The sequence below is a fragment of the Notolepis coatsorum genome, assembly GCF_963971535.1.
Source record: "Notolepis coatsorum genome assembly, chromosome: 18".
Taxonomy (NCBI): Eukaryota; Metazoa; Chordata; class Actinopteri; order Aulopiformes; family Paralepididae; genus Notolepis; species Notolepis coatsorum.
In genome coordinates this window covers 100,112,928-100,133,552 of record NC_140182.1, presented here as the reverse complement: position 1 = coordinate 100,133,552, position 20,625 = coordinate 100,112,928, and the positions used below count along the sequence as shown (strand labels likewise).

The window sequence follows — 20,625 nt, the reverse complement described above, 5'->3', positions numbered from 1 at the left end:
AGAGGCAGTTATATGACGTCATTTCAACATGGTAGTATACACTATATACTGTTTATAACAAAGTTTTTTTAATCTTTAGAAGACTATTGAAGCTAGATTCTTAGCCAAATATAACAGTGTCTAAAGCACATATTGTGTTCAGAGACCAGCCACACAAATGCCAGCTTTTTCCGGGGTCACATGCTTCTGCTTTAGATAAACTACTATTCTATATTGTATGGTTTCTTTCCGAGCTGGTCACTGGAACATACTGAGGTCGTAATTCCAATTTTCCAACTGGAAGCTTCCGACCTCCGACTTTGAATAGAATGCGGCATAAGTATGTTTGATGTCAAAGAATTATCCATCTCTCCCACGATGCAAAGCATCTAGCATCCTCTTTGGCAAGCATTAGCACCAAACATGTGCTACCAAGCTTCTATGTCAGCTAAAGCTAAGCTAGTTACAGCTAATGCTGAATTAGTGGTAGCTGACCGTAGCTCTTTGCTAGCAAATGTCAATGCTAACGCTAGCTAACTGCAAAAGAGGATGTGTTGAGTGCTTTGCTCTGTGGGGTCGATGAGGAGGACAGAGTGACACCAATCATGGGGGGGCAGTCGTACTTAATACAGTCCCCTACTGCAGATGCTTCTACATGCCTGCACCCAGGGGTGACTCACGACACAACCACGTGGTTCAGATGGCTCGTGGCTATCCATAGTACTCGTCAGGCACTCGTCTGTTGCACGGTCTAACTCACATGGTGGATAATATGCCAGAGTCTATGACTTGTGAAAACCAGACCGCCTGTTCTTTAATCACAGCCGAGGAGTGCTGCCGAGTGCGTCCGCGTGTTCCCTGATTGGCTGCGACACACCCCGCGGAGCGGAGCGGCAGAGCTTGCGGCATTATGTAGCCGTAATCCGCGATGTTTTTCCATCGAAGCTTAGCTCAACTGGTACGCCGCCGTGCTGTGGATCCTGCGGTGCGTTGGTGACAAGTTCGATTCCCTTCCATTTTTTTTCAAAGTTTAGGCATGTTAAGTTTAGGCATTGTTTCGGAGTTGGTTAAGGTTAGGGTTAAGGTTAGGCATTATTTCGGAGTTGGTTAAGGTTAGGGTTTGTCGCAGAGAATGCCTGTCTGTCTTTCTTGACGTGAAGGATGCAGCCTATTTCCGCACTGCCGCTCTCTCACGCTGCCGCGGTCACATGGGCGTCATGGCCAATCAGAGAAACGCGACGCACTCTTCGGCTGGGATAAATATAGACGCAACCAGACCAGCTGCGGCCGGCAACTCCCCCCTAACTCCTTCAGGCAACTCCCCCCTAACTCCTTCAGGCAACTCCCCCCTAACTCCTTCAGGCAACTCCTTCAGGCAACTCCCCCCTAACTCCTTCAGGCAACTCCCCCCTAACTCCTTCAGGCAACTCCCCCCTAACTCCTTCAGGCAACTCCCCCCTAACTCCTTCAGGCAACTCCCCCCTAACTCCTTCAGGCAACTCCCCCCTAACTCCTTCAGGCAACTCCCCCCTAACTCCTTCAGGCAACTCCTTCAGGCAACTCCCCCCTAACTCCTTCAGGCAACTCCTTCAGGCAACTCCCCCCTAACTCCTTCAGGCAACTCCCCCCTAACTCCTTCAGGCAACTCCCCCCTAACTCCTTCAGGCAACTCCCCCCTAACTCCTTCAGGCAACTCCCCCCTAACTCCCTCAGGACCATTGTGACCAAATTACTGACTGATCAGTGTGTTTTAGATGCACTCTCTGTGACTACTGTTGAACGGTTTTTTATTTTTATTTATTTTTATTAACACTATGATCGCCGGGGACGAGTTAAGACGTCATTCCTAGCCATGCTCATTCTGCCGAAGACGCCGTAACTCGTCTTTGATGTCAATATTTCAAAAATCTGTGATCGAAATCATATTTCCCCTCCGGAGCCCTGAGATGTACTGGTGAGCTCCACTCAACTGTCTAACGGTTCGAGAGCGCCATCTGGTGGCCGATCGGCAGATCGGCCAAGAGGGAGGGGCGCGCCAAACAGGAAGTGCTCATCCATATGTGCTCCGGGCACTCGCGATCGGTAGCCGGACTCCATCTCAACACACTGGATGATCAATCGCTCGCCCTAACTCAATAAACAACGTTATTTGGACGTATATAGTATTATACAACCTGGAAATGGTTCATCAGGATCAACATCCCATAATCGAAAACGGTCTACTCCACGCTGATCGTCCAACGGCGCGAGGAACATACGGTAAGATTCAGCGTTATTTTCTAACGTATTCCATATAAACTGCTATGATGAACATATGACCCACTCTGGATGAATCATCTAACGCTGCCCACGGAATTATAAACGATCCCCCGCCCATCCGGTCATCATCAGATCATACGTAGATCATTCTAGAAGTACGTCCAGTTGAAATTTTTCATCTCGCGCCGATTGCTATCAAACTGTATTTCATCATCAATATAATGCATTTGGAGCTATAAATCAAGTTCTGGATAAAGCTGCAGAAAACGATAAAAACATACTTATACTTTAGACCATATTTTAGTATGAATATGTGAATGAAAAAGTTTAACGTTGCTACAACCTGAACAATACATATAGGACATTGAATGGGCCATAATAATGGCAATTTAGCAATAGAATTTAAAAAGTTATAGCCCTGCAAAGAAGGGGAACTTCTCCATAGACAAATAGAGCTGGCAAGGGATGGTAAATTATGAATTTAACCCATGGCGATCAAAGTGTTAATTTCGAACATGTAAATACAAACAATATGAAACAAAAACAAACCATTGATCTCTAGCAATGAAAAAAAAATATATAATAAACATAACTCAATTTACATGTTCAAAAAGGAGTAGGAAGAAATATACACTTATTTAATCCTACCCCTTTTCCACTACTCAAATGAATGTACTAATTTAAAACCTTACAAAACAAATATATATGAACAAATAATTATATATGTAAAACATGAAAGAAATAAAATAAAAATGTAAACACCTGTGAATGTCAAATCCCTTCCTCATCCATGTACCTTGTGAAAATAGTTTCTTTATAATTCAGTTTGATTATATTTTAGTTTAATTTCTATGTTGTGAATAGTTAGCACATTCAACAATATTTACCTGGATCTATTTGTGTGTGCGTGTGTCTGTGTGTATATCTCACCACTTGTCAATGCACTTCTGGCAGAAGCTGTGCGCACAGGGCAGAATGAGATCAGACTTGCCGTCCATGCAGATACAACACTCCTCCTCGTCAGTCAACTGCTTCACTCTGCGTGGGAACGAACACACTATATTTTAGGGGTGGAAATCTCAGTACCAGAGATCTATCAATACCATATCATCATGACACACGGGCATGGATATGATAACATTGCAATGTTTAGCGATATCAAGGGTTCTACACCATATTGCTTATCTTATTTATATATTATTTTTCACCATTCGTCTTCCTTTCAACCACAGAATACCTCAAATAATATGTCTTAAAGGGGAACTGCGCCTAATTTAAGAATTCATACACGTTATTCCTATGGTCTAAGACAGTCCATATAGATAGAATAAAGCTCATTTAGATATAAAAAATACAACTAACTTTCTGTGGGTCCACAAAATCAGTATCCCATTCATTTTCGATGAAGCAACTCCAGACTTTATACTTGATGACATCACAAGTTTGAGTATTGATTCTCTAGTTTCTGGCTTTAGGAGAGTGTAGCTCATGTTCACTAATATTGATCAAACTTTCCTAAGTCATGGAATTAACATATCACAATTCATAATTTGGGTGGTGTTCCCCTTTAAACAGAACATTCGAACAATTTGGGAAATACACTTCCTTGCCATCTTCCCCAGAGTCAGAGGAGAAGATCAATACCAATTTGGTGAATGGTAAATGGTGCATTTATATAGGGTTTTTATCCAAAGCGCTTTACAATTTATGCCTCACATTCACCCATTCACTCACACATTCATACCAACGGTGGAGGCGACCATGCAAGGTGCCAACCTGCTCATCGGGAGCAATTAGGGGGTTAAGTATCTTGCTCATGGACACTTCGACACGCTGACCAGGAGGAGCGAGAATCGAACCGGGAATATTCCGACTACCAGACGACCGCTCTACCTCCTGAGCCACTGTCCCGAATTTCATCTCTGTGCGTCAGTTTGAGTCATTGGAAATTGTATTTCTTCACTTTTGACAAAGCTACATGCTAGCTGCTCCCTACTGCTTCCAGTCCTTGTGCTAAGCTAGGCTAGCTGCTCCCTACTGCTTCCAGTCCTTGTGCTAAGCTAGGCTAGCTGCTCCCTACCGCTTCCAGTCCTTGTGCTAAGCTAGGCTAGCTGCTCCCTACCGCTTCCAGTCCTTGTGCTAAGCTAGGCTAGCATGCACCTGGACACACAGAAATTAAACTGGGGAAGATGTGCAAATACGTGTATTTCCCAAAAATGTTGGAGTGTTCCTTTAACACATTGAATGCCCATAACGAGATTTCTCTGGTTATCAGTCCGCGGGTTGAATGCCCATCACGAGAATATTCGTTTTATTTTTTTTATTAGCGATCTGAATTCATATTTCATCAACCGAGTCTACCGTTGGTAAGCCTGCCCCACCAGGCGCTCAGATGTGAAAAAAACACCCCCTATAGTCTCCCAGATGGTAATGCACCCTTTTGGATTGGACTCAATGAAAATCGATGAGAAAAAAAAAATCCGAAATCCACATTTTACTTCTCACGCATGTAACCGGAGCCGATCAGATTCATTCTGGACCCTCAGGACAACGTGTAATATGTCTTTACAGTACGTAGCATTGGATAAATAAAAGGATCGGTTTTTGGAATGGCGATCAGGAATTGGAATAATCCATTTGGATACCATCTGATCTCAGGTAAGGAATCTATTTTAACAGTCTTAGGATAATCAGAATTTTTTTCACGGAGATATAAGCTTTCCCCCTATATGTGATATGGCTGTTTTGACTGCGAGTGATCAGGAAATAAGAGAATCGATTTACAGCTTGCGGCACCAGCGTGCATATGTACACATATACTATCGATAATCTAGCGTTTATTTGAAAACTATTCATAAATAGGCCGAAAAATGACAACGTTCTAGAATATTACAGTACATCAGTGTTTATCAGGGATTCTTTCCTGATAAATGTTGACTGGAAAATGAGTCATTGATGGGCGACGGGCAGATTAGACACAGCCATAATTTAAAACATAGATTAGGCGATATTAACGTTAACATTGAAGCGGATGGTGGGCATTCAAGCACTAAATGTGCGCCCCCTCACTGAAAGTGTTAAGAAAGTAAGATGTCACTTATATTTATGAATAACAAATACATCCACAAATCAATACATCAGCCCTTGACCACACAAATATATGCCACAGATACACAGTGGGTATCCTAACCTGCCCATCCACATGCTGGCCTGGCAAGAGTCTGTAGAGGGGAGATGTGTCGAGGGCCCCCCCATGGACAGCACCTCCGCCGCCTGGCTGGTGATGTCGCGGTACAGCTGGATGAACTGGTACAGGTTCATGATGCGCGACGCCTCCAACATGCCGTTCTCTTTGTTGATCTGACAGGAGGACAGGGGGGAGGGGGGGGGGGTAAAGACTGATGGGGTGTGTGGCTGATGTGATACTGAGCCTGTGGCTGATGTGATACTGAGCCTGTGGCTGATGTGATACGGAGCCTGTGGCTGATGTGATACTGAGCCTGTGGCTGATGTGATACTGAGCCTGTGGCTGATGTGATACTGAGCCTGTGGCTGATGTGATACTGAGCCTGTGGCTGATGTGATACTGAGCCTGTGGCTGATGTGATACTGAGCCTGTGGCTGATGGGATACTGAGCCTGTGGCTGATGTGATACTGAGCCTGTGGCTGATGTGATACTGAGCCTGTGGCTGATGTGATACTGAGCCTGTGGCTGATGTGATACTGTAGAGACCGAACAATAGCATCTCTCCTGTGTTTTATCCATTTGCACTTATTTTAATTAACTCACTTGTTTAAGTTCACGGAGATATTGAATACATGTTCCTGTTCTTTTGTTTGTAAAAGAACTGGCACGTCATGTGACATTTACATTTAGTCATTTAGCTGAACGCTTTTATCCAAATCGACTTACACGTTCTGTACAACAGGTCAGCAGAAAAGGTACAACTCTGGCAGCTAAGGGTCAGTAACATTGTTCATCAAACAGTGTTGAACTTGAGTGCTACAGTCTTGAGTGCATAGTACTAGTATAGACATAATATGTGACTTGCTCTATAATTTTCAATCACATTGACCCCAAAACATATTTTTGAGTTTCACACACTGTTGGAAAGAGGAAATTCCTAGCTTAGCACACATTAATGGAAGCAGATAAGGACCACTAGCCTATAGCTTAAAGCTCAGATAGGCCTTTCACACCGGGAATAATTGGTTCGGAACATGACGGAGGCTTTAGTTCGGCCCTCTAAAGAAAACACTGAGCACCGGTTTTTCATGTTCCGAACCAATTATTCCCGGTGTGAACGCGCCGGCCGGTTTGAGATTACGTTGGGGAACGGGCCTGGCCGGTGTGAAAGGCCTAACAGAGAGGTGTTTTTGGTCAACAGCTAGGCTAGTTAATTTGTGCTAAGCTAGGCTAGTTTACAACCATCTTCTTGTCTGACTGTGGAGAAGAGTAATGTCGGGGTGTTCCTCTACGGCTACCAGTCGGTTTGTACTGCTCAGTAACTTGCAACATAGAAAAGCTAAATGAAAAATATTGTGAGATACATATTGCAGGGTTCCCACAGACATTGCAAAATAAAATTCAAGGACTTTCAAGTACTTTTCCAAGCACTATTTTTCATTTTAAAAAGGATACAATTCACTTTTAACACTTCCAGTGCTGTTAACCCTTTCACTGCCACACGACAGAAGGTTAGCCCTTTACTATCACACAACCGACGGCGATGCTCCATCATTAGCATCATTAGCTCCGCAAATGCGGAGCTAATGATGCTAATGATGGAGCATCGCCGTCGGTTGTGTGATAGTAAAGGGCTAACCTTCTGTATTGTCACAGTGAAAGGGTGAACCGGCTGTCGTGTGGCAGTGAAAGGGTTAACATAGAGAGTGCCGACCACGTCACAGAAACGTAGATCTACGTTTTTTGCTTCTGTATTTCTTTTATTCGCTATTGCCATTCATAATTCATCGGGGCACCTTGTGCATGCTGTACTGAATGTGTCTGAGCTGGCAGACAGTCAATACCGCCCTCTAACGCCTTCGGCCGCTATTGCACTCCATTAGAAACTATGTAGTTTATTTTCTCTACCGAGCTGCGGCGTGGGGGCGGGTCCTAAACCCTCCGGCAAAACAGGCGCTTGTAGGGATGGCTTGGACAACTGACCCCGCCCGCCCGTTCATGTGCAATGCCCAATAACGTCGGAGACAGGATCACTGTGGATAACTGGAATGGCGATCAGATAATTGGATTTTTTTTGCATTACATCAGAGACCAGGTAAGGACACTATATATCCAATCTTGCGCTGATCTGATATTTCTTTCTCCCACGATTGAAGCTGTCTGTGTGGAATGTGTTGTGCTGTGTACCGTTGGTGGCAGGGGGGGGGGGGGGAGCGCCCCGCTCCACGGCCCATTTCATGTGTGCACCAGGAGACATAATACCAATAATCTAGCGTTGATTTCAGGATGATTAGATAATCAGGCGAAAAATGACAACGTGATAACTGAATTTTACTAAAGGGCTATTTTCACGTCTTTTCCTGGGATTACTAAGAATCACCCAAACTATACTAATTTTCAAAACGGTTTAAAACGAAAATGTACGGATGAAAAAACAATCTGTTTCTTGCATGTTGACCAGAAGCAACTCACTGACAATCGACGGCGTTATTAGATCCATAGCTATAATATAAAATAGTTTTAGTTAGCCCACAGTGCCCCCTGCTGCCTGGCAATCAAAGTGTTAAATGCCGTTTTTTATAGAAAGAAAATCGGATCCAATATATATGGCTTAAAACCAATTTTCGACAATTAGTTACACTTTAAATAAAAATAAGAAAATCTTGATTCAGAACAATTTTATCATGGATGAACAAAACGTTCTATGCGAATGGTTGATTTGAATTTCAAGGACTTTTTAAGCACATTGTTCTAAAATGGTGTTTAGGGAATTCTAGGCGTTGCCTTTTTTTTTTTTTTTTTTTAATCAATCACTTTAACACATTGGCTGCCAGACCCGAGATTTCTCGGGTTAACTCGCCAGCGGTTGAGTGCCAGACCCGAGACTTCTCTGGTTTTGGTCATTTTCTTTTATTCAATTTTTTTATTCATTACAGGTTCACGGACCTCGTGTTACCATAGGAAATCATTCTGATATCCCAAAAGTGCAATACCGGCCGCATCCTGCTAGGTGGCAGGATCGCCCACCCTTTGAAACCTTATTTCACACTGTGTGTTACATTGTATATGGTCCGGGCAGAGAATTTAGACCAAGCCAAGTGAATCGCTTCATCCGACCACTTCGAAACGCGTTCAGCACACTTGAGGCATATCTTGTGCCACTTCATGTCAGGGACCCGATCGACACCAATACTGGAAATCGCGATCAGACAATTGGAATATTCTTTTTGGGATACCTCCTAGTAAAGGTAAGGACTATATGACATCAATCCTACTTTGATCCAACAATGATTTCACGTTGATTGCAATGATCATATGTAACGTACTCCAAAACGTATGCCGTTGCCGACGATCAAAGCATCAAAAAACGACCCCCCCCCCCCCCCCCCCCTTTCATGCATTCATGATGAAACATAATACCTATTATATACCTTTGATTTGGAAATAGTAGCGTGTCCAGGCGAGCAACGCGAACGCTTTTAGCTAAATTCACATATTGCTCCATTACACAGTTACCAGGAATTAGCCAGCATCACTCTGAAACTATACAATATTCACCACGGTATAACACACGAACGTATACATGAAAAGATGTATTCTTTTTCACATGTTGAACGATGGATAGTTAATGTCAAATGAGCCATAGTATTGTCTCCATAGCTATAATATAGAATATAGATATAGCCATGCAAACACTGCGACGCACAGTGATCCCTATCCTTTACAGCGGTGGCACACTGAGTACAAAGATGGCTAGACCGGGTGGCGCCCAAAGTGTTAAGCACTTCAAGGACCTAGTGCGAACCCTGCATATTGTAAACCATGACAATATTGTGATATTTTGGGCACCCAGGGCCCTAGATAGGGACGTTCTTACCCAAGAAACTCTCAGTCGACTTGATAGGATGTTGTAAGTAAATCTAATATTTACATTTTGTTTTGTAAAACTGTGTCCCAGTTGGTTCCTCTCACCTTGGTGCAGACCACCCTCACTGCCACCTTCCACAGGGCAGTAGAATCAGAGCCTGGCAAGACCTCAAAGAGCAGGTGCTTCTGCTGTCCAGTAGCCAGCTTGGCCGTGCTGAGAAACCCAGAGGAGAGAAGCACAACCACAACAATATATAAAATTCATATATGAAAGAACGCAATATGCATATAGCCATGGCTGCAATCTGGCCTTTTCATATACGGTATATGTTGTGAAGGGCCAGATTAAACCGAATATATATATTTATTTATATATATATATTTAATTGTATTTGTATATTCTCTAATATTCCTTGATATCCCTTGTATATTCCTTGTACAATATGCATTGAATATCCATTCTAGCCTACTGAACATCCCATAATAGTCTCCATTCTACTATTGGTCGAGACCTTGGTGCCAGGCTGCCATACCCCTCAGACCCAGTTCAAACGTACCGCTCAACATGTACGAACAAGTCCTAGTTCCGCGTAGGAATCTGGCTACCGCACCACTAATGGGACTATTTGTTCATAGTGCGTATATATACTGCGCTACTAAAGTAGGACTTCCTTTTCAGTCCAGTTTCTTACCCTCCAATAGAGTCACAGACGTAAAGCCTCCCCGCGACGCCACGTGTGGGAGTAAGGCCAAGTTCGCCTACCATCGGTATTGAGACATCGTGTATATTAATATTTGAATAGTCATATTTGGCACTATATCGTCGAGTTGGACGTAGTCTATTAAGCTAATAATAGTCTGTTAATATATAGTGCTTCGTGCGGTGAGAATACTACCGTAGTCAGTACCCCATCGTTTCGGGCAGAGAACTGGCTGCTTATCCAGGGTGGTTGACCCCACGTGAAGCTGCACCCGAGGAGCCCCAGAGCCGACGAGCGAGTGGACCTGTATACCGGATTATTCTACCGACGACAGCCCGCCTTCCCCGGCACGGATTATGCTTTGTATACGTTGATTATTCCATGGATAAAGACCCCCGACACTGCCGTGTGTTGGAACCCCCCCCCCTGGAGAGGACGCAAGGTGAGGAGACGCTCTGCAAGACGAGGTCGCTTCACGTCTCTCCTCCGTGGACCGGAGGACGCCGGCCCACAAAGAGTCCACCTGCTTTCATCTGTGGTCCAAGGATCGCCGGCGCATTGAACGGCACTACAGTGGGTTCACCTGGGATACCCTTGGCCGGATGAGGCAGCCGGATTCTACCCCCCCCCCCTTCCTACTCCTGTCGGCTTACAAGCGACCGGATTAACCCCCCCTAGTGTATCCAGTCTATAATCATTAAAGTACCATTGCTGTTATTCCTTAACTATTCCAGGTCGTATATGTACCACCTGCGCCTTCAGAGATTGGACATTCTCTATTGATATACCGACGAATACTCTTGCCATAAAAGTGCATACTAATTCCCATTCATAAATGTGATTGATTTGATTAAGTGCTTGCTCTACACACCATCGCTGTGTAGAAATAAAGACCTATTTCTAATTCGTACATTTGTGTTGGATCCGTTTCATCTACGTGACAGTGTTCATCATAATATATTTATGCCGAGTACTGGGTGGCCGAATATTAAGTACAAAGGTAGTGGTAGTAAGTATCATATCTAGTAATACAGTCAGGGAATTGTACCCCTCAGTTACAATTGGTCCTTCGAGCCGGAGGGTAATTAGTGTAATATTAATAGTGTTATTAATATTGAAATGGCCTATGATGAACACTCCACGAAACGATCCTCCTAACCAACGCCCGCAGCGCGAACGACGGCTCCCTCAGTACTTAGAGGCTTACGCTGTCAGTCAACAACCTAGTCTTCTACTAACAGTAAACGCGGTAAAACTAGAAAGTAAAAGTATGTCTAACCCCAACGCCCAGACTACCCCGACCATAGAGGCCCCTACGGGTTCTAATGTAACTGACCAAGTTCACGGTGGGGACCAGTGGGAACCAGACATGACTTCACACCCCGCCAGTACTGAAGAAGTAGTCCCCGATGAGTTCCGGGAGGAATACAACGCTACCGAGAGAGAACTCGGCACGGAAGAAGACGGGGAGAGCACCGTGGAGATAGAGCTCCAAGGCTCCGCAAGGAGTACCCCGAGGGAAGGCTCCCCTATACAACCGCCTTCTCCCAGCGAGGCAGAGAGGACCCTACAGCAGGCCTTCCTCATCAGCCTGAACGCCGCTGCTGAACGCGACCGACTGCAGATCCAGCAGCGGAGCGAAGAAGAGCATATACGTCTAGAAATAAGACGCATTCAGAGAGAAGAGAATGTGGCCCGAGACCGAGCAGACAGCCAGCGAGCAGCTGCTGGTGCTCTACGGGACGCAGAGCGCGACAGACAGCAAGCGCAACTAATAGAACAGCTGATCAGACGGACAACACCCTCTCCCTCCGCCAGAGGCTCCAGGAACTCGTCTAGACACACCTCCAGGGCGGCATCCCCTAGCCGAGTAAACAACCCTGAACTTGACCAACAGACGAGGTCTATACCCCCCACAGACCACCTCCCCCCACCGGTCCAAGCGAGACCTAGCAACCGGGAAGGAGCAGCATATCCTGTGGAGAGGCTAAACCAGAGACTACAAGCACTGGATGACCTAACTGAAGACGAAGAGGAAGAGGAGGAGAACCACGCCCGACGACAGCACAGTACTCTACCGGACCAGGAGGTCCGGTACAGCCCAGGCTATACTCCCGCGGAGCTGCGCTACAGACCCCCGACTCTATACCCGGGTGAGCACGACGCACGACCCGCACCGAGGAACAGCACCTGGACAAGCGGGCCATGGTACACTGCCGGTACCAGCCCATACCAAGGAGCGGGAGGAGACTCGCCTAGGAGGCCTCTCCCCCAACGCTCGCCGATGTATCCACAGTCAGCGTCATACATTGGCACGCCTATGGTACCCGACTTCACCCAAGAGAACCGGGCCCAGTATACAGAACTCCGCATGTGTCTGGAGACCATGTTGGTGGATGTATTGGATGAACGCCATAAATACGCCATCCTACTGAAGCACTTAAAGGTACCCCGCGCACATAATATAGCGCTCGCCTACGCGACTTCCACCACCCCATACACAGCAGCGCTGGTAGCATTGGACCAGAGGTATGGGCGCATATGGGATTACGTGATCCAGGAGATCCGACACATCGACCGCTTACCCCCAGCAATAGACAATCGAGCACTGGACGACCTGTCCATCAGAGTGCAGTCCCTGGTAGGGATGTTGGGAGCGCAGAGAGAGAAGGGGAGGCATGAACTTTACGCCAACTCAAATGTGGAAAGGATCTTGGAGAAGCTGCCGCCCGCTCGACAGGAGCGTTTTAGGCGACAGAGAGACCACCGAGACCCGAATGGCCCCGAACCGAACCTCCTCGATCTAGCAGACTTCCTGGCGAGAGAAGTCAGCAGCCTACGGCTAGATACATTCGGACGGAGCACCCCTGGCTCCAGAGAAGGAACCAGACGACTAAATGATGGAAGAAGATCGGTGACTGTGATGCACCAATCGGAGTCAGTACCGAGCAGCAGGAGCCACAGTACCCCCTCCAGAACGGAGAAGTGGAAGATAGTGTGCCCCTACTGTGAGAAAGAACACTGGCTAGCGCAATGTGACTCCTTCCCCAAGCTGAACGCGGAGGAAGCAAGTCAATGGATAAAGTCCAACAAGCGCTGTTTTCGCTGTGCGCGCTCACACATGGCAGCCGAATGCCGCTTAAAGAAAAGGTGCACCAAGTGCGATGGAGCCCATCTGGACATACTTCACGACAGTAACAGACGGCGCCCTTCAACCGCACCATCCAGCAGCAAAGCGAGCGTCATGTACATCGATCCCGCCAGCAGCAGTGGAGCCCGAGTACTCCTAAAAGTAGTGCGTGTGACACTAAGCTACCAGAATAAAGTCCTGGACACTTACGCCGTCCTCGATGACGGGTCAGAGAAGACCCTTCTGCTCGCCTCCGCTGCGGCCCAGCTAGGGCTGCGGGGAAGCGAAACCCAAATGACAATTCGGACAATAAGACGAGATTTGAAGACGATAAAGGGCGAGAATGTCTCATTCTCTATCGCAGCAAGCGGCCAGCCTGAGCGACGGTACCAGATTACAGACGCTTTCACCAGCCAAGAAATAGGACTGTCGCGGTACACATACCCCGTCGCCAAGCTGATGGAGAAATATGCACATCTGCGCAAGTTACCGATCCCGCTCATAGACAATGCTATGCCGACCCTGTTGATAGGCTCCGACCATGCAGACCTCATTGTCCCGATAGACCGGGTTCATACCGGACCCCGAGGCTGTCCTGCAGCAGTCGAGACCCGTTTGGGATGGACTCTCCAAGGCCCGCTCGCCAAATCTCTCAACCGAAGTACAGCCACTAGATGTCTCCACTCCCGAGTCACGGAGGGAGAAACCGCACTCCTGCAACACGTAGAGCGGCTATGGACCTTGGAACAAATGCCCTTTAAGAACGGAAAGAAAGACATTCGCTCTAAAGATGACATTTACGCCATTCACCTCCTCGAGACAGGGACCAAGAGAGTCCCGGTCAACGGCGTGTTGAGATACGCCACGCCACTCCTGCGGCGAGAAGGAATGCCTACTTTCCACGCCAAGACAGACGCCACAGAACGGTACCTGCTGAACACGGAGCGGCGCTTAGCCAAGAACCCCGCCCAAGAGAGTGTATACCGCGCTGAGATTGAGAAGCTCATCACAGCGGGACACGTCACAAAGATGGACATTAAAGAGGCTGACCAGACCACTGAATCGTGGTACGTGCCTCACCACAAGGTCCATCACAACGGTAAAGACCGCATAGTATTTAACTGCAGCTACCAGATCGGATCCCAAAATCTGAATAAAGAGTTACTGCCCGGTCCCACACTCGGCCCCTCCTTACTCGGCGTTCTACTCCGCTTCCGCCAGGAAAAGGTGGCCATCAGCGGGGACATTAAAGGAATGTTCCTGCAGGTGAGATTAGTAGAGGAGGACAAGCCCCTGTTACGGTTCCTATGGAGAGAGAAGCCAGGAGATGAGCACCCAGCCATCTACCAATGGGAAGTCCTCCCCTTCGGAACGACGTGCAGCCCCTGCTGTGCTACATTTGCACTACAGAAACATGTAGCAGAGGACCCAGCAGCGGACGAAGAGGTCCGACACAGCGTAAAGAACAGCTTCTACGTAGACAACTGTCTACAAAGCCTTTCAACCCAGGAAGAAGCCGAGGCTCTCCTGATTAAACTCCGCGCCTCATTGATCAAAGGCGGCTTTGATCTCAGGCAGTGGGCCAGCAGCGATCCGCAAGTACTGCGCAGCCTCTCCTCCGAGGACAAGGCAGCCAGCAGCGAGACCTGGATGACTACAATCCCGGGAGAAGCCCAGGAGATGACCCTGGGATTGGTGTGGCGATTCAAAACAGATTCGCTTCACTACAGACACAAGCCCCTGACTACGGAGCAGGGAAGGCCGGCGGCGGCGCCGACCACCAGACGGAGTGTGTACACAACACTCGCCCGACAATATGACCCGCTAGGATGTATTCTACCGTACACCACCAGGGCAAAAATGATTGTACGAGCATTGTGGGACAAGGACCAGGGCTGGGACGACCCCATTCCCGCACACCTTGCATCCACCTGGAGAGAGTGGGAGATGGAGCTCCGCTCACTCCCAGGCGTTAATATGCGCCGAAGCTACTTCCCACCCACGGTGAGGCCAGAGACATGTAAAATGGACTTACACGTCTTCAGTGACGCCTCAGAGGTCGCATACGGATCAGTAGCCTACTTGCGGGCCCAAGAAAAGGGGGGAGAGATCTACACAGCATTTGTCCTCGCCCGCTCGAGAATAGCCCCACGCAAGCAACAATCTATCCCACGTCTAGAGCTCTGCGCAGCCCTAGCCGGAGCGCACCTAGTAGGGGTGGACGGTATGGTCTAAAATTTATATCACGGTATAATTTGAAGCATAGACGGTAACGGTATATATCACGGTATCATCGTTTTTGATAAAAAAAAATTTTTTATTTTATATATATATATATATATTTTTTTTTATAAAATATATATATTATATAATTAGACTTGTACTTGTATTATCTGCGAGACATCGCCACCACGCAACAAGCTCCACTGTCTGTGTGTACTCTAGTAGCCTCCAGCTACTCGAGTAGCCTCGAGCAGAGCTACGGCCAGCCCAATAGTATCCAGCTGATTCTCCGGCGCTGCACCTGGACCCTATTGGCATAACGTTACTTAACTGTGCTCATCAAGCCCTCAGCTCGAATACGCATCGAATCAGTGTTATAAGACATTGATATCAGGAGCTATCTGTAGCTACTGCTAGCCGGATATATAACGTTAATACAACGCCTCAGTGAATTATTTAGTTCAATGGGACATTTCGTTTTGAACGGTGAACTTACTTGCGTTAACGTGAGCTAACGGCTAACGGAGCTATCATACACGTCTACTCTACTAGACTTGATGGAGCGTTTGTTGATGTCAGGAGCTATCGGTAGCTGGCCGACTAGATACCGTTCGGTTAGACAATGCCTCATCATGTATTAAACTAAAAGTGAATAGTTGACTGGGTCATTTTGTAACGGTAGCTAAGCTAACGTTAGCTCAGGGAGACGCCGCCGACAGCTGAGCTCCCGTGTCCCGTCCCACTAGACTACTAGATCCGTGTTTACATGCGTGCGGGAGGGGCTGGCACGCCCACTGCGCGAAGCCTCCTAAATAACCTTTTCCAGTTCGCACATATCTATTATCTATGACTAATTCTATCTATTTTTAGGGGCAAATGCGAGTGAAATAGTCGCGCAGTGGTTACATGACGTCATTGCTATTTTAGAGCTGCACTACCGGTTACACGGTATAGGCAAAATCCATACCGTAGAGCAAATTCATACCGTTTATACCGTATACCGTTTATACCGTCCACCCCTAGCACCTAGCCACGCTCATCCAACGTGAGCTCACCATACCGGTGTCTAGAACAATCCTGTGGTCAGATTCCACGACAGTACTCGCCTGGATCAAATCGGACTCATGCAAGTACAAAGTCTTCGTGGGAGTCAGAGTCACCGAGATTCAAGACTTAACCGAAGAGTTAACCGGAGAAACAGAGTGGCGCTACGTTGATACAAAACAGAACCCAGCTGACGTCATCACCCGGGGAATGCCCCTAGATGACCTCACCCGTCACAATGCTTACAGTGACGGCCCCGCATTCCTAAGACTCCCGGAAGGACAGTGGCCCATGCCTATCCCGAGGGAAGCAAGTCCAGAGGAGGTGGAAAATAAGAAGTCTGTGTTCTGTGGATTGAGCACCGTAGCCTCCACCGACCCTAACATAGACGATTGCACGTCCATAGAGAGTGCACAACAAAGAACATTCCTGCGGTACCACCCGGAGTGCAAGTCCCCCGCTGATATGTCAGCAGCTAACTACGAGAAAGCAGAATTGCTTCTACTGCAGCGAGCCCAGAGAGACTCGTTCCCCGATGAATTGGCCTGTCTACAGGGAGGAAAGCCCGTCCCATCCGACAGCAGATTAATTCATCTGGCCCCCGAGAGCGACGCTCATACCCTCATCAGAGTGGGTGGCCGCTTACGCAGAGCCCCCAATCTACCGGATGACATTAAATACCCGATCGTATTGAACAGCCGACACAAGGTCACAGAGCTGATTATAAAGAAATACGATGAGGATGTACATCACGCAGGAGCAGAAAGAGTCTTCGCGGAAATCAGACGTCGTTACTGGATCCTACAAGGAAGAGAGGCGGTACGACGCTTCCAGCGAACATGTCTAGACTGCCGCAAGTGGCGCGCGCAGCCCAGCATACCAAGGATGGCTGACCTTCCTCCATGTCGCCTCCGAATCGGTGACAAGCCATTCCACTCAACGGGTATGGACTGCTTTGGCCCGCTGCACATAAAGAAAGGAAGAGGAACCGAGAAGCGGTGGGGTATTGTATTCAAATGCATGACCACCAGAGCGATACACATCGAGCTTCTCCCGACCATGAGCACAGACTCATTCCTTATGGCCTTCCGTAGATTCACATCACGGAAAGGAAGACCGTCTACCCTATTGTCCGATCATGGGACAAACTTCAAAGGCGGCGAAAGAGAGCTGAGAGAGAGCTTCCAAGCTATGGGCCCAGAACTTAAGACCCACCTCGCTCCAGCACAGGTTGATTACCAATTCAACCCCCCAAACGCACCCCACTTCGGTGGCACTTGGGAACGAGAAGTGCGCTCCATAAAGACAGCCCTGTACGCAGTACTTGGGGCCCAGACTGTGGCGGAAGAAGTCCTAATGACAGTCCTCACGGAGATTGAGGGAGTACTTAACTCGAAGCCCCTCGGATATGTCTCCAGTGATGTGGCGGATATCGACCCAGTTACCCCCAACACACTCCTGATGGGGCGGCTAGATCCTGCATTACCCCAGACAATGTACCGGCCTGAAGAAGCGAACGGCCGACGAATGTGGAGGTACAGTCAAGTATTAGCCGACAAGTTTTGGAGCAGTTTCCTACTGCACTACCTACCGTCTCTACAGACCCGCCAGAAGTGGGTAAAGGAGAGAGACAATTTGACAGAAGGAACAGTCGTCATGATTATTGATCAATCACTGCCCAGAGCTATGTGGCCGGCCGGCCGCGTAAGCAAAGTGATCACCGGTGCCGACGGCAAGGTCCGAGCAGCTGAAGTGCTTGTCCAGGGTCGCACTTACACCCGTCCCGTGGCGAGGCTCATAGAACTGCCCCGACTCCCAGACACAATCGATGATGACCATGACCCTATAACCCTATGACTTTGTGAAGTTGACTGACCCCTACAGCAAACCCTTATGTGTAAATAGACAACGCGATTAATCTGTCTCTGCTTAACTGATTAGGTCTGGGACTAATCAGGGGGTGGCTGTTGTGAAGGGCCAGATTAAACCGAATATATATATTTATTTATATATATATATTTAATTGTATTTGTATATTCTCTAATATTCCTTGATATCCCTTGTATATTCCTTGTACAATATGCATTGAATATCCATTCTAGCCTACTGAACATCCCATAATAGTCTCCATTCTACTATTGGTCGAGACCTTGGTGCCAGGCTGCCATACCCCTCAGACCCAGTTCAAACGTACCGCTCAACATGTACGAACAAGTCCTAGTTCCGCGTAGGAATCTGGCTACCGCACCACTAATGGGACTATTTGTTCATAGTGCGTATATATACTGCGCTACTAAAGTAGGACTTCCTTTTCAGTCCAGTTTCTTACCCTCCAATAGAGTCACAGACGTAAAGCCTCCCCGCGACGCCACGTGTGGGAGTAAGGCCAAGTTCGCCTACCATCGGTATTGAGACATTGTGTATATTAATATTTGAATAGTCATATTTGGCACTATATCGTCGAGTTGGACGTAGTCTATTAAGCTAATAATAGTCTGTTAATATATAGTGCTTCGTGCGGTGAGAATACTACCGTAGTCAGTACCCCATCGTTTCGGGCAGAGAACTGGCTGCTTATCCAGGGTGGTTGACCCCACGTGAAGCTGCACCCGAGGAGCCCCAGAGCCGACGAGCGAGTGGACCTGTATACCGGATTATTCTACCGACGACAGCCCGCCTTCCCCGGCACGGATTATGCTTTGTATACGTTGATTATTCCATGGATAAAGACCCCCGACACTGCCGTGTGTTGGAACCCCCCCCCCTGGAGAGGACGCAAGGTGAGGAGACGCTCTGCAAGACGAGGTCGCTTCACGTCTCTCCTCCGTGGACCGGAGGACGCCGGCCCACAAAGAGTCCACCTGCTTTCATCTGTGGTCCAAGGATCGCCGGCACATTGAACGGCACTACAGTGGGTTCACCTGGGATACCCTTGGCCGGATGAGGCAGCCGGATTCTACCCCCCCCCCCCTTCCTACTCCTGTCGGCTTACAAGCGACCGGATTAACCCCCCCTAGTGTATCCAGTCTATAATCATTAAAGTACCATTGCTGTTATTCCTTAACTATTCCAGGTCGTATATGTACCACCTGCGCCTTCAGAGATTGGACATTCTCTATTGATATACCGACGAATACTCTTGCCATAAAAGTGCATACTAATTCCCATTCATAAATGTGATTGATTTGATTAAGTGCTTGCTCTACACACCATCGCTGTGTAGAAATAAAGACCTATTTCTAATTCGTACATTTGTGTTGGATCCGTTTCATCTACGTGACAGTGTTCATCATAATATATTTATGCCGAGTACTGGGTGGCCGAATATTAAGTACAAAGGTAGTGGTAGTAAGTATCATATCTAGTAATACAGTCAGGGAATTGTACCCCTCAGTTACAGTATATATTTATGTATTTGTAATACACAAAATAAATGAGAGTGAGGTTGGAAAGTCTGGCAGATATGGTTCATTCACACTGAATGTCTATATAATACAATATTGGTTATAATCACTGGCAATAAAACCAAACTTGAAACTTGGGGTTCCAGAATGGCATAATGCTACTCTTACATAGCAGGTTAATGTATCCCACTACATCATTATCTAAGGGTTATATATTGCATTAAAAGAAAATGTTGATTATAAACTTAAAGCAATAGTGTGTAATTGTGGCATCAGTGCTGCTGACCACACTGAAAAAGATGTTCTACTAGACTAAAAAGAACAGAGAGCATCATACAGTACTTGAAGATGAAGTAGACTAAATTGACCTATCTCAAACCACGCCCTCTTTTCTTGATCCTCCAATCATAGCTGTTGCTTCCCCTGGACAAACAAAGTTTGAGATAGGTCAATGAAGCGGAAAAGCTTTTTTTTTTTTTTTTTTAATGAAAATTTCAAATAAATACAATTTAAATAGTTGGTGATAAACTTGGTATCCTGAAACAGTGAATCCTGAAGCGTTCAGTGAAATTCTGGGGCAATTTTCTTATATTTGTAAAATAAATATTATCACTCATGAATATTTTCACTTGTATATATATTTTATATATATTATTTTCACTCATTTGTTCCATAAGTTAGTAAGTATGTTCAGCACACCTCTGTTTCATTCATTGTTGTTGTTTGGCAGATGAGATGTTTTATTTGCATGACTGTATTCAAAGATCAGAAAAGTGTTGGGTGAGGCTGGGTAGCGCAGCGGACTAAGTGCTCGCCTACCACCGCAGAGA

At 46.9% G+C, this 20,625-nt stretch overlaps 1 protein-coding gene across 2 annotated transcripts in view; it reads right to left on the bottom strand.

Annotated features, from left to right (window-relative positions):
• The window catches only part of rnf141 (ring finger protein 141), a 31,889-nt gene that overhangs the window by 3,492 nt on the left and 7,772 nt on the right, over nucleotides 1–20,625 (bottom strand). For both annotated transcript variants that reach the window (XM_084334277.1, XM_084334278.1), the window contains 3 exons: nucleotides 9,399–9,507; nucleotides 5,429–5,598; nucleotides 3,169–3,276 (listed from right to left, as the gene is read on the bottom strand). In XM_084334277.1, coding sequence (XP_084190403.1) covers nucleotides 3,169–3,276; nucleotides 5,429–5,598; nucleotides 9,399–9,507 — 387 coding nt within the window. The remainder of the gene's footprint in view (nucleotides 1–3,168; nucleotides 3,277–5,428; nucleotides 5,599–9,398; nucleotides 9,508–20,625) is intronic.